Source organism: Pezoporus wallicus, unplaced genomic scaffold, assembly GCF_028554395.1.
Source record: "Pezoporus wallicus isolate ANWC-B61680 ecotype Strahan unplaced genomic scaffold, APGP_CSIRO_Pwel_v1 contig_5352, whole genome shotgun sequence".
In the NCBI taxonomy this organism is placed as follows: domain Eukaryota; kingdom Metazoa; phylum Chordata; class Aves; order Psittaciformes; family Psittacidae; genus Pezoporus; species Pezoporus wallicus.
The window spans coordinates 4,859,691-4,874,797 of record NW_026639660.1 but is presented as its reverse complement, the minus strand read 5'-3'; the positions used below and the strand labels follow the sequence as shown (position 1 = coordinate 4,874,797).

The 15,107-nt window shown below is 39.1% G+C and overlaps 1 protein-coding gene across 1 annotated transcript in view; it reads left to right on the top strand.

Annotated features, from left to right (window-relative positions):
- Positions 1-14,666, top strand: part of KCNK5 (potassium two pore domain channel subfamily K member 5) — a 31,896-nt gene extending 17,230 nt beyond the window's left edge. Inside the window, exons 2-5 of the mRNA XM_057415326.1 lie at positions 8,864-8,975; positions 10,414-10,580; positions 11,699-11,867; positions 12,654-14,666. Coding sequence (XP_057271309.1) covers positions 8,864-8,975; positions 10,414-10,580; positions 11,699-11,867; positions 12,654-13,474 — 1,269 coding nt within the window. The 3' untranslated portion in view covers positions 13,475-14,666. The remainder of the gene's footprint in view (positions 1-8,863; positions 8,976-10,413; positions 10,581-11,698; positions 11,868-12,653) is intronic.
- Positions 14,667-15,107: the final 441 nt, after the last annotated feature.

Genomic DNA, 15,107 nt, shown 5'->3' with positions numbered 1-15,107 from the left:
TTTTTTTTTTTGACACTAAGTTACTGGTGAATCATTTAAAGTCATTTTTTGCAAATTTAAATAACTTTATTCTCATAGAAAAAAAAAGAAAGGAACACTGATACGTTGAAGCAATTAAAAAGAAGAGTTGACTATAACTTTAAGAATTCTCATTTTCTGTGAAGACTGGAAAACTGACAAGATAACATTCTATCTGCTGGATCAGTAGGAGTATAAAAATACCATCTCATTCTGGGTTAAATCTTGTTATTGCTGGGGAAAAAAACAAAAACAAAAAACAACCCTCCAATGGATTATGTAAATCCAATTTTGCCAGGACTCTTTTTTTTTTTTTCCCCGAGTGGGAATTTTTAGAAGTTTGCCCTTTGGTAGGAATTGTATTTTATGACTTAATTGTTGACTGAAAACTTCAAAATACTGTTTTTTTTTTTTTTGCGATAACACATTGCATTTATAAAATGGTTGGTTGTGACAGCAAGGGGAAAAATTGTCCCGTGCTATTTGTAGTTGATCTATGTAGGAATGTAAACACTGGGACTAACACTTGCTTTCCAGGCTTTTATTTTGATTTTTGTCCTAGTCCAACTGATAGATATGGGGGAAGGAATCTTGTGTATCTGTATTGATCTCTCTAGATTTTGGGATAATATTCATGTATGCTTTTGGTTAGGTTTATTATTTACCTCTGTCAACACCAAGCATGAAGCTTGTGGGTTTTATTCTTTTAGAAGTGAAAGTAATATTCCCTCAATGACTACTTCCTATTTTTTGCCTCAGTTTCAACTTTGGTCTTGTGGTAGGTGGCTATTGGCCGTAACCTCTTTGTGCTACTAGAAACAAGCTCTTTCTGCCTCAGATTTTACAATTGTTAAAATAGACTATGGAATTTCTGGTATTAGTGAGTGTCTTGGAGAACCAGCAACACTTAGTGTAGGTTAGCTGTGAAGAAATGCTATGCACAGCAGTTGTATTAACTGCAGATTCACTCCTATATACTCAGCTGATCCAGAATTAGACTTGTGTAGTTAGCCTCTTTAATAAATGTGGAATTTATGAAATCCCACCATCCTTCGCTAATGCAGGTGCTGCTGACTCACATCCTGCACCTCTTGCCCCAACCACCTTCCAACTCGACTCTCTGCATAGGTCAGTAAAGGACAGAAAAACTTTCACAGGTTAGCAAGACACAAGGGTGTTGCCTGTTAGACTGAGACAATGTGGTTCACTTGTCTTATTTTTCTTTCTACAAAAAAGGTCGCAAACCATTCCCACAGAAGTGAAGTAGGAAATCCAGGGCTCAGCTAAAAGATTTCTTTTTACATCTGGCATAGTTCTTGTCCTGACAAACATGAAATTCATATTGCGAACACAGATAATGATGAGAGGGAAATGAAAGGTCAGCTATCCTTCGTCCTGCTGGTTAGCGTAGTCCTGCAGAGACTGTCAAATGGCTAAGGCAGCCTGACAGGCTTGTTCATTTGGCCCTGCATCATAGCCCTATTGGTATGCCAGTGAGTTTGAGTCCAAGTGAGCAATCAGAATAAGCCTGTCATTACACTAGAGATGGGGGTGAAGAGAGTCGGGTACTACAAGTGTATGTTTTTCTGGTGACTTTGAGCTGCTCTGGAGGGGTGGATAGTTACCAACATCCTTCCCTGAGAAGATATTGAGCTAATGACATACCAAATGTGCCAGGTGCCAAGTGGCTAAGTGGCTGTCAGAAATACGCTCCCAAGTAGAGTGCTGCTGTTTTGTATTCCGGGCTGTGTTTACTTGTATTCTGATCCTCAAAGGATTCCGCCCCCCCCCCCGAAGCGATGAACTTCAATTTCTCTGTGCATAGACATGTGTATAGCAGCCCTCCTAAGGATGGCATTGATATTTCTGCTGTCTTGATGAAATGATTTAACCTAATGTATTCTCTCATTTTTTTTCAGCACTGCCACGTTGTGCCTCTGGCTACCAAAGTGAGCATTGTGGCATGGCAAGATTTTCTTAGCAGCTGTTTTTGGAAGTGAAGACTGAGAACAGAAGTGAAATATTTCAGTCTCAAAAACATATAGGTTAATATGAAAGTTTTGGAGAACTCAAACAGAAAAATTTAATAAATTATTATGTGTATATGCTCATATCTAGACATGAAAAGTAAGGGGAGAGGAGGGAGGTTCTGCTCATTGGTAAAACTATTAGTTGCATAGTTGGCTTCTGTTTCCCTTTTCTTACCCAAATTCTAAACTGCCAAGATATTCTAGTGAGGAAAATATTTTCTCTGATGGGCAGTATCCTCTGTTCAGTCAGCACACATCAGGGGTGCAGAGGGAAGGCAGTTGGCTTTAAATTTATCTTTTTTTCCCTAAGCAGTAGATCATGGCATTTGTTATTATATTAAATATGTATTTGTTGCTTAACAACTAGACACACAATTTTACTCAAGAGATGAGTTATTACAACTGTCAGCCAGGATTAATATATTCCTAGTTTGACTGTGAATCTGCTACTTTTGACCTAGCTATAAAGTATTTACAAATTCAGACTGCCTGTGAAAGAGCTTCTGCTGCTTGTAACATACAAGCAGATGTCAAAGTGCAATATGCCAACAGGGCAGGAAATTTCTGGCCATGGCCACTGGGTTGACTGGTTGTTCTGTCAATCTAGCTGTGACCACCTACAGACTTATTCCTTCAGAAGCAGTACTGAGAATTCTCTTTATTTATACGTCATCCTAAGACAATATTACAAAGTTCTGCTGACCTACATAATGCACATAGAACTTTGTAATGCATATCTGGCCTGGGAGTCTTAACTCAATTTTTTTATTACTGGAAAGACAAACATTAACAATTAAATATGTGTTGGTTGCATTTAAAAATCTGATTATTATGAACAGCTGAACACTACTGTAGCTTTATAACTGGAGCCAGAAAACCCAGTTAACTGCAGAAAATAGGACAAGTAGGAGAGTGTGTAGTTTGTATGTCACGGATTTTTTTTAAGTTATTATTTTTAAAGTAACATAGGAGCTACTTTAAGCCTTCTCTTGATTTTAAAATCCAGAAAAAATGCCCATACAGCTTCTTATACCACTTAACCTATTTGTTTTGCTCTGCTGCTGCTGGCTTTGTTTAAAATCAGCCCAAAGGTGACTATCAGTATAGAGTTTGATTTGATAATTATAATTTTAAACCTTATTATCCTGTACAACCTATTGTGATTGATTAAGTTGCCAGTGTTACATGTACCCATAATTAGATAACTACTGCACAGTTTTCCAATTTCTTCAAATTATATTAAAAGATCTGGGTGCCAGTGTGAAAAGAGATTTCTGTGGGAGCTTTATTCCTTGTAAGAAGGTCTCTAAAGTACTTGGTAGATTTGTAATTCTCAGTGTTTTTTCTGTGCATTGCATCTTTACATTTTCAATAAAATAACTTGAGAAAGAAGCAAAATTAGTCTATGTTCCTTCAGATTCAGAAGTGGGGATAAAGCCAAGGAGTCCTGAAAGGATACATCAGTTATTGCTTTTGGATGAAGCAGCCAGTTGTGATTGTCCTTTATGTATCTGGTGATTATCCTGAGAGTAGAATGAAAGCCACTGGTTCTGATTTCAGGCTTAATAAATAGTTCAATTACATCTCCTTTCTTATGGAGAAGCACTTAGTGTTTGTGAAACAGTATTGCTCATACCACTGGGAGAAGCTTAAAACTGCCCTTAGACTTATGTGTCAGATCTCCACGGAATGCTTTGAGTAACATGGGAAGCTTCAGCCTCTTCAAAAGAGACCTGGCACTGAGCAATATGTCTTCTTGTTTGCAGTAGGGTGCCTGTGGGGCAGGACTTGTTGCTGTAGTTTATATAGCCTCTTTATTGTCTCATGTCTTTAGTCTGGCTTATCTATTTGGCCGTAAGTACCCCAGAAGTCAGTTTCCTTTCCTATTGCTCATTGTTATCAGACCCTGCTAACCCTTATTAATGTGTCTAGGATTTCATGCCAAATATGAAATTATTCCTGCTTAATATGCAAAACATGTGTCACAACTTTCTTGCGGTCCTTAACTCTTAAAATAAAACGACTGTGTATGAATTGATGTACCAGCACATGCTGGAAAGAGCTTTACAGAAAATGACCTGGGTTCTTCTGGATATCAAGTTGAACATGAGCCAACAATGTGCCCTTGCGGCAAAGGTGGCTAAAGGTATCCTGGGCTGCATTAGGCAAAGCATTGCCAGCCCATCAAGGAAGGTGATCCTTCCCCTCTACTGGTGAAGTCACACCTGGAGTACTGTGTCAAGTTCTGCACTCCCCAGTACAAGAGAGACATGGAACACACTGGAGAGAGTCCACCAAAGAGTCACTAAGGTGATCAAGGGAGTGGAGGGTGTACCAGTCTTCTTATGAGGAATGGCTGAGAAATCTGGGTCTGTTCAGCCTGGAGAAGAAAAGGCTCAGGAAGATCTCATCAATCTATATAAATATATATAAATACATTTAGTATACATATAAATCTCTATAAAGGGAGAGTGTAAAATAATAGTTTTCTTCTTTTCCTGAGGAGAGCCTTGTGCATTTGTTCATGCTTACAGAAGTAGAATGTTCTGTCCCATTTTTCCTCCTTCTGATGGGCAAGAAGCCAAACTAAAATGATATATTGAACATACCTAGTTATGATATGCTTAGAGGCATATGACTGCCTAGAGGCAGTTTCCAATGTGCTTGTTCTTAGTTTTGCACCCTTGCATTACTTCTAAGGGCTAAAAGTCATTCTGTTGTCAACCATTTTACCGTGCAGTGGTATTGGTCAAATTTTAAACCTAACCATCCTTCCTGCTAAAACCAAGACAAGGACAGCTGAAATGGGTCTGCAAGCTTTTCAGCCACCATAGAGGTGGCATAAATGAATTAATATGTGGTTTCCCAGTTTGGGAAAAACGTGCTGCTATTCTGGCCTTACCTCCAGCAGAAAATGCAGAAGTAGAATAAAGAGCTGTAGGAATATGCACGTAATACTTATGAGTCAAGGCTTCCCCTTGCTATTTTTAAATTTGTTTTGGGAACTTTTGAGCCCTGTTATTACTTACTTATAGGGAGGCATGCAAATGGCATGTGCCCTAAGCACCCGAGAGAACCTCCTCTCCTTTAACCAAGAACAACTAGTTCTTGTGATAGGTCATAAACCTTGAATGAACCTGCTCATCAGAGGGTTAATAAAGATGTCCCCAAGACCAGAAAATACAAGGCTTTATTGGAGCAGTGCTGGGGTTTGTCTGTGGGGAAGTACCTGAAAATGGAGCAAATTGCTTATGATCAAATAGGATGCTTCTTTCAGTGTCATAAGAAGATGCATTAGTTTTATGTGTGTGTCTTATATCTCCCTCTGTGATTGCAAGTCTGTTTACTTTCAGCAATAACTTCAGGGGCTCTAGATCTTCTTTTTCTTTTTCCTTTGCCAAAGTGCAGAATTGGAGTGGTGAGGAGTAAGGGAGAAGAGGGGGCTTGATCCCTGTGAGGCAAAAGTTGTCTGAAAATATAGTCCTGCTTTATCAGTACAAAATGTCATGGGGGGGGGGGGCAGGGCAGGGCAGGGCTGAAGCAATGCATAAATTCCTAGTTAACTGTTTTCAGCTTTTGAATATGGGCATATTTGAAAAGGTATTTTCTAAATGACATGCATCAGGATACTAAGAACATTTGCACCATGAATTCTCTTCTTCCTCTCCTTCCATGCCCCTATTTTCTCAACCAGAGGTGATTTAGAGGATGATCAGGGGACTGGAGCAGCTCCCATATGAAGATGGGCTGAGAAACTTGGGGCCTATTCAGACTGGAGAAGAGAAGGCTGTGTGGAGACCTCATAGCAGCCTTTCAGTATCTGAAAGGGGGCTATAGGATGCTGGGGATGGACTATTCATTAGTGACAGGACAAGGGGTAATGGGTTGAAACTTAAACAAGGGAAGTCTAGATTGGATATAAGGAAGAAATTCTTTACTGTTAGGGTGGTGAGGCACTGGAATGGGCTGGCCAAGGAAGTTGTGAATGCTCCATCCCTGGCAGTGTTCAAGGCCAGGTTGGACAGAGCCTTGGGTGACATGGTTTAGTGTGAGGTGTCCCTGCCTGTGGCAGGGGGGTTGGAACTAGATGATCTTAAGGTCCTTTCCAACCCTAGCTATTCTATGATTCTAACTTTTCTGCAGTTTAGGTTTGCCAGCACAGGCAACTTGGGGCAGTCTGTATCCTGGCATATGAAAATAAAGGCATATCTGACATTGCCTGCTTGGAAAACAAATGCGTATTTCCCACTGCGCCAAAGCTATCTAAAGCATGTTTTGTGACCATCTTTATTCCTGCAACTGGTATGCATATAGTGCATCCAGGCTTATTGTAGTCATAAGGTAACTTAAAATACTAGACTGCAGATCACAGATGTTTGTGTGCTAATAGCAGATACCTGTGTGTAAATAGGGACAGGAAGAGGGTGGCAGCTTTGGCTGGAGAGTATGTGATTCTCTATATGAAGTGTTTTTGTAACACAGATACGTGGCTGTCTCTCACCCCAAAATGTTAACTGCCTGGGTATGAAGGGCAGCTCTGTGCTGCAGTCCAGCAGCTTCTTCCTCTTGCGTCTGAGCCCCCTTCATGCCTCCGGACCTGGTGGATTTTAGTGTAAGTGTACATACCGGGAAGTAATGCTCAGAATGAAGGTGGAGTATTGCAATGAAATAACAGCACAGTGATAATGGAAACGGATACTTCAGTGCCTGTCTTATGAGATCAGTTGCTTTGTGAGGAAGGAATAATAAAAAAATATCCAAGTGTGCTTATTGAGTGGAAAATGACTGGAGAACTGGTGTTTGATATAACATTTAACACAGTATTGCATTAAATTCTGGTCAGCATCAGAAGTCAAGGCATCTTTTCAGGGATAATAGATCACAGATTGTACCTGTCAGGTACTTTGAGTGTCCTTTGGGACTTCTAGTAAGTTCATCTGCAGACCCTAGCAGAAACGGATGAAGTTACTTTGATTGATCTCTACTTAGACGAACTCTTGTGATCCATTGTACCTGCCTCAAATATTTTTTTTGGTGGTGTTGTGTATTTACTTGCCTGCTCTCAAGCTGCCCATTGTAGGGCTACTTCTCATTTCAGCAACTACTTACTTAGGACAAATGACTGCCTTGGTGAGTACTCTATCCTTTTCTATCCAGAGCCTGTAGGCTATGGAAAGGTACTGCATGAAGTTTACCAGGAGAAAAATCTAGCTTTGAACCTTCAGTTACTTTCAGTGCTTCTCCTTTTATCTTCTGCTTGTGTGTTGAAAGTGCATTTTTAATTAAATTGTTTGCATCTTGTATATGCACAATACATTTACTTTGAGGGTATTTTTATTACAGCAGCAGTGTGGTGATATATAATAAGTCTCAAGAATAATTAAAACCTGTGTTAACTTGTGTATGTTTTCCATAGTGATTGAACTTTGTGTTGAGTCTCTGCTGGGTCCAAGATCAGATCTTAATCAAGTAGGAAGGAAGGAAGGGATGATAAGAGAAGGAACAGTTGGTTGTAGGACCTCTGAAGTTCTTACCAGTTTAGCAGAAACTTCACCTGTCATGTTTACTAAAAAATGTATATTGTCTCCAATTTTAGGTATTTAGCTAAAGATAGTTTTTCCAGCACTTACTGAGGGAAGTTGGATAATGTTATGAATCAACTTTAGGAAATATCATCACCTCTCCTGTATATGGATGTAGCCTCAGAGTTTTGTTCAGGCAGTCTTGGTTTATACTGGAGGTAAAAAAGCAGAGTAACCTGAGAAGGCTTTAACTGCATCACAATGTTAACAGACCTTAGGAGAGAACATGATAAATCATTTGTCTCTTTTACTTCAGGGAAGCAGAAATACATGTCGGAGTCAGCAAGGTACATGATTTTGATCTGAAACTTTGACTCTCTGTACTGAGTAGTCATTAATTTTTCTTTTAAATCAAAGAGATTTCTGCAGTCTAAGTCTGGAAAGGTAGGGAAGGCTGTGGGTCTTCCAAGTCCCTTTCTACAAAAGATGAAGATGGTTAATAATGCTTGAGCACTTGAAGACCTGAAAAGACGTTAAAAAAAAATTGACTTGCTGAATCTGGAAATGCCAGTAACTATACTTGCTTCCCCAAAACATTGTAATCAAATGGTTTACATTCATCATGGCATACTAGGGTTCAAAGATGGGATAAAAAAAGGGGCCTGATTCAAGGGCAATGATTGTCATCCTGTTGCACGAAATACTGTGGAAAAGTCTTAATTTTTCTGTCTTTGCTGAGAACTGGAGATTCACAGTGGCTTGTAGATGGTTTGACTTTACCAAAGACAGCAGGTGAATTAACATTAATCATGCTAGCTTTGCTAAGGATTCTGTGATGTCCTGCTCATACCCAAATCAAGCTGGGGCATGTAACAGTGTTTTGAAATTGATAGTAGTTCTGATGAAGTCCCTAATATTAAACGAAATTCAAGAACTGCACTTGTAGTTAAATGCTAGTTCAGTCTGGAGGAGTGTGTTTTGTCTCTGGAAGAGTTCCATTTGGGTTAAACTGGTAAATCAAGTAACATCTTACCTAATTAAACCCCTGTATTTGAATGCCAGAGCACCTGCACTACTTTTTCTTAGGTGAAGCAAGTTTTAATTTTTCATTGCATTATTGTTAGCAAATATACTAGGCTAGCATTCACAAAGAACTTCAGTGATTATTTTGAAAGTATGAACAATGGTGGAAAACCTGAGAGGGACAGACAATTTTTTTTTTTAATTTTTTTTTTTTTTTTGAGGCTGCTAGGATTTTCCTAGATTGACTGACTATAAAGAGTTTTCTTGCAGGTTGTGTCAAATGCTGCTGGACAGGGAGTTGCCATCACTGGGAACAACACTTTTAACAACTGGAATTGGCCTAATGCTGTTATCTTTGCTGCTACTGTGATCACTACAATTGGTAAGTATTTATTATGTCAACTTCCCTAACTAGTTTTCTATCTGCTCTAGTTTGTGTATACTCTCCCATTTATGTGCCAAGCTAGCCACTGAATAAAGTCCCCATGGCTGGAGCTGCCTAGAGTATGTGTTCACCTGCAGGTTCATAGAGGAAAAAAACTCAGAGGAACTCTCTCCATGGGTATGTAGAAATGTGTGCTTTTCCAATAAGGAATGGATTCAAGGTGGTGTTGGGGAAGACTGGTGTCATTCCAATTCCCTTAATTCATGCACTTAAATTTCCAAATCATTACATCCCCAAATGAAAGCATTACAAAGCATTCCATTAAACTACTACTTGAAGCATGTGCGTATGAGGTGTTTGTATAGCTGTACTGTTACTCAGGTGCATCCTTTTAAGCTACTGAAGTGTTCTTGGTCTGCAGAACAATTTAGACTTTGTATCTATCAAAGAAAACAAAGTGTAACAAGTGTTCTCCTCTAAATTCCACTACTGATTGGTGCTTGTAAAACCCTCTGCACTGAAGGACTTCTTCCTCCTTTGATATGCAGATTTTTCAGAGCTCAACATCATCACCCTTCTGCTTTTACAGAAGAATATTTCCTACATGGTATTGCTGCACCCAGCAAGGGTGTACACCTACAGTACAAAAAAATCCCCCAGGAATGCAAAATAACCAGAAAAGGCTGGAGGTGTATAGAAATGGAAGTCTTACTGTTAAACCATATACAGTACTGTGGTTTTCTTTATTATTTGAAACTTGTAATACCCAGCTTATAGTATAATTTATGGCAAAAGCTTGAAGTCAGAAAACACCCATAAATAAGAAAGCTTTGGCAGACGTTCAGAAAATAGGCTGCTGATTTAGAGTTTGAGTTTGTCTCTTTTGGATTCTGTGACCAGCAAAGACCTAAATTCAGTTGAAATATCTTTCTATGTCACAGCTCACCATGCACTTAAAACTCTCAAACCCTTACCCTGGAAAAGTACCAGGTCACAGGTTAAATGTGCAAAGTGAATCTTTCATGTAGAACCTAGCTTCAGGATGAGTTTTGAGGTTTTCTTCTTTAAATTTGAATCAGTCAAGCTCTTAACAGTGCTGATTAAGGTTGGACAATCATATTAGAAGTTTTGAGATGAGCTTTGTATCGTATTTATCTCATATTGCAAAGAGCAAAGATGCATAAAATCTAGGAAGCATTTAAAATGCAGTAATACTCTCAGCTTGCATTAATGGAAGATATGTTTGCTAGAGTAGAATTGGAAGGCATCCAAATTCAGAAGATCAACAGCTGGAGTCAACTAAAGCTCTTATAGATGGTGAAGTAGGGAGCGTCTGATACAGCAGAAGCCCACGCAATGTTATTTTGTGCATAGGTAGAATTGCCTTGAATTCTCTGCAACAAGAACAGACCGTGCACAAACTTATCTCTCTTAGGTTACGGAAATGTTTCTCCAAAGACACCCTCTGGGCGTCTCTTCTGCATATTTTATGGGCTTTTTGGAGTTCCTCTCTGCTTGACATGGATCAGTGCTTTGGGGAAGTTCTTTGGAGGACGTGCCAAGAGGCTGGGCCAGTTTCTGACAAAAAGAGGAGTAAGCCTGGTAAGGAAGGCCTTTGCTTGTTTACCCTTGTGCTGTGTATTTTTGATGTATGAATTAAGCTTACACTTCTTAACTTGCTTGCTAATCTTAGTAAATGAACACTTGCACAAATGTGTATTTTCCCAAATGGTGTTACATATAAACAACTGAAAATGGGATTTGGTCTGATAAGTTAGTTCTGCAAGAAATTTTAACAAAATAAGATATTGCAGAAACCTTTGATACTAGATATAGATCTTGTAGCTTCTATGGAAACATGTATCTCCTTACATTAGTAACTTGCAGGACAAACATAGGTAAGGCTCCACTTCACAGGTATTTTGTGAAAGTTCCCCTGGCACAGAAATAAGCTGTCCTGCTTTGTTCCCACATGCTTCTATGCTAGTATGAGAACTTTCTGTGTAGTGAAATATCTGGAAAATAATGTTTTGTTATGAGTTACTGGCTTCTTGGTTTTTTTTTGTGGCTTTTTGTTGTTCTTTTGGTGGTGTCTTGGATGTGACTGTCTGACTTCCCCATCCTCCCTCCCTTTCCCCCACTAATAAGTACATTCTAACTCTGCGTGGAGATGCAAGTCAATGCAGGGCCATAGTGCCTGAACAGCTATGAGACTGGTTTAGGTCCTGGTTTCAGAAACGAAGCAAGAACACTACATTCTTTGTTCAGCACCTGAGGAGAAATTACTGAAAAAGATGGTGAAATGCATCCTTTTCTGGTGAAAGTACAGAAAGGATGGTGAGTGCAGCTTTGTGCAGAGGTTGCGTGAGTGGCAAAGGGTAGGAGACATAAATAGGAGAGAAGCATCTTAAAAACTTCTGAACCTCTGCTCAAATGAATAAAGGGAAAATCAGAGGTACTGACTGCTTTTTAGACTAGAGTGCTATGTCTGTATCCCATGCCTATTTATAAAATATCAGGAACTCCTTAAGCTTTTCAAGAATGTGAAGGAAATAATCCTATTTGAGCAAGTAGTTATAATAATAGTGAGTCCTGCGTAAGGGAGAAAACCCCTTTTTGTCAGTTTTTGTCAGATGATGCTTGATGCCATGGATGGGAAAAGAAAATCTGGCGATCTTTCCCTGACTTCTTATTTTCCCTTTTTTTTTTTTTTTTTCCAGAGGAAAGCTCAAATTACATGCACAGCTATTTTCATTGTTTGGGGTGTCTTGGTCCATCTGGTTATTCCTCCCTTTGTCTTTATGGTAACTGAAGGATGGGATTACATTGAAGGCCTCTATTTCTCATTCATCACCATCACCACCATAGGATTTGGAGATTTTGTTGCTGGTCAGTAATTATATTTTATGTGTTATTTCACTACGTACATATAGTGTAGCAATTCTGTTGCCAAACTCTAATTAGAAAAGGTGCTTTCCCAAAACATTTTGCTGAATAGAAGGTCCAATTAATGCCACGTACTGATCTAGTGGACTGAATCTTGGCTCTTCAATCTTTGTTTAGATACTTAATGCCTTTATTGGGCTAAGTCTGGAGTTCACAACAATAGGCGCCCCAGGTCCCTATTTCAGACAAGGACCTATCCTAGCCACCATGATAGTTAAGCACCTTTGAATGGGATCCAGTTTACTAAGCAGATTGCATAAGTACTGGGCAATGCTCTCTGCAGCTGTCTAGAACTAGTAACAGGAAATGTTAAGTATGCTGGTATCTCCCTCCTGAATCCACTGTAGTGGTAAGGGCTTTGGAGATGGTCCTTGTAATATGAATCCTTTTCTTACGGAAGGTACTTATATCCATACCACAGTTGCAAGGAGAAGGCTTATAATTTTCAAACAGGGAAAAAGTTCATTTTCATAGTTTACAAAGGGAGGATAAATATTCTGCCATTTTGTTTTAGTCCAGTGGCCAGAATACACACAGCCAGGAAGTGGAAAACCCGGGACCAATTTTTTCTTTCAGAAGGGTTTCAGAACCCTGTTTACCACCTCTCAGAGCAGTGTTCAAACAAGGCTCTGTTAGTGTAGAAAGGAGTAGTTCTCAGGGTCATAGCTTCAAAGGTTTATCAGCTGTGAGTCCTCTTTCAGTAATGTTCTTGTTTTCAATTCTTTGTAGGTGTAAATCCAGATGCAAACTATCACGCCCTTTACAGATATTTTGTGGAGTTATGGATCTATCTGGGACTAGCTTGGCTTTCACTATTTGTTAACTGGAAGGTCAGTATGTTTGTGGAAGTCCATAAAGCAATCAAGAAACGGAGGAAAAAAAGGAAAGAGTCATTTGACAGCCATCCTCGGTCTAAAAAACCCCTTCAAATGGGTACCTCAAAGGATGTCAACATTTTCAGCTTCCTTTCAAAGAAGGAAGAGACCTACAATGATCTTATTAAACAAATTGGGAAGAAAGCCCTGAAAACAAGCAATGACAAAATTATTAAAGTAGAAAATTCCAAACAAAATATGCAGAATGCCAGTATAGATGCCCAGGTGACTTACACAAAGACAGAGTCATTTGAGTATGATGAGGCTTCCCTGGACATTCAAAATGGTCATGTACTGAGACCCATGCATGATAAACGTATTGGAGACAGTCCTCTAGAAGGAACCATGTTTGTAAACCAGCTGGACAGGATTAGTGAAGAAGAAGGTGAAGTATGGGATTCCAGAGACTATCGACCCTTAATATTTGAAAATGCCAATATAACATTTGTAAATGAAGACGATGATGAAGAGGACGATATCTCTGATGATGAGGAAACCTCAAAATCCTCCATGGATGATAATCTTGCAGAGGAATCTGAAACTGCAAAAAAACTGGTAAAATTCCCATCCTCTGATGAATCTACCTTTACCAATAATGAGCTAGAACTTTCTGTGCCTTACGAACAACTGATGAATGAATATAATACAGTAAGCAACGTGAAGGCTGCAACGTGAAGCATTTTTGACAATGGTTTTCTGAAAGTGGTCAGTGCTTATTGAAAAAAATTAATGGAACAAGGAGAAAAGCATGTTTTTGCAGCTTCTCCTGTCTCTTTGGAAACAAATGCAAGTTCCAAACTAATAAGCTCCAGTGTCCTTTTCCCATCCTAAGTTGATTTCTGAGCCAGTCAGCTTTGCTTATCTGAAAAACTTGTAAAATAACAGTTGAATTTGGAGTTCTGCTTCTTCTTGGGATTTTATGGTTCTTGAACAAGGTAGAAAAGAAAAGACTAGTTAATACACTGGACCTGCTCTACGTTTATGCATTTCATTGAGGAAGTAGTTTGGGAGTGTAACTGTACTGTTGCAAGGAGACTGTTCCAGGCATCAAATGTGTTCGGTTACTCCATTAGCCTTTCAACTCTGAAAACCTAGATTTGAATCCTGCTTTGATCACAAATGAAAACTAGGTGTTTGCTTTCCCCCCCAACCCTCCCAAGTTTCCCACTGTTAAGTTGTTACCACAAATAAAATGGTGCAACCACTAGTTGTACTTAATGAGAAACTTCAGATGAAATACCAGGACACAGATCTGAGCTGAGGTATGCTGGCAGACTGAGAAGGAAGCTTCTGAAACATCTGTCTAGAATATGTCAGTGTTTGTCAAATTATAGTGAACTGTAATTTCATAAATAAAATATTAAAATTAAAAATTCCAAAGGAGTGGATTGAGAAGGACCCTTCTAACACAGAAGAATCACCTGGGATGAAGCTCACCAATTGGGCTGCTAAACAGCGTATCAGCCCTAGAACAGTTAACAAGTAAAGTGACTGGAAGACCTATTGATCAAAGCATGTATGAGCATATGCAGGATGCAATGAACTTTTTTAATGTTGTAAGTGTCCTTCCACTGTCCATTTCCTAGAGGAAATACTTGAATGAACCTTATATATTATCTATGTACAGGTGAAGTTGTATTGACCCTGTTTTGAGGACAAAATCACATTGGGAGGCACAGATATCTCCAAATGCCCTAATGCCTATCAGAAGGGACCTGTAGCGCTGCTGCTGATCTGTGCAGTGCGATAGTCAGTATTCTTTTGTGTTTCCTCCCTTCCTCCCTGCCTTGGTACTTCACACTAGACTTGAATGACAGATGATTTTTTTTGAAACAGTTGATTACACTTTGCTTATTTGCTTTGTTTCAAAGTTGCATATACAATGGTTATTCTATTCCACTTTCAAGAAGGTTGGGCAATGCCAAATCTTTGAAAAACTGAGAGGTGATCTAGTGACTTAAGGCCATAAGGCAGTTTTTGAAAGGAACTTTGACTCTAAGCTCCTGAAAGTATTATTTTTTGGCTTGGAGATGGGCTTTGAGAAGGAAGTATGTCTCTTTATAACACTTCTGCCCAAATTGTTTTGGCTAGAAAGAAAATTATACCATGGCTTTATTTTTGTTTTTCCATATCTATGTATTGACCCCGACAACTCTTTCAAATGAGGCTCTTGATTACATGTTGGCAAAAGGTACTGTACTGACTTCAGTTGTATCCAGTATACTTGGAACAGAAAATAGCCAAGACCTTTGAACCTTAATATGTTAAGTTCTGTTGTTCTGTTTTACAGTATTTAAGTCATTCTAGT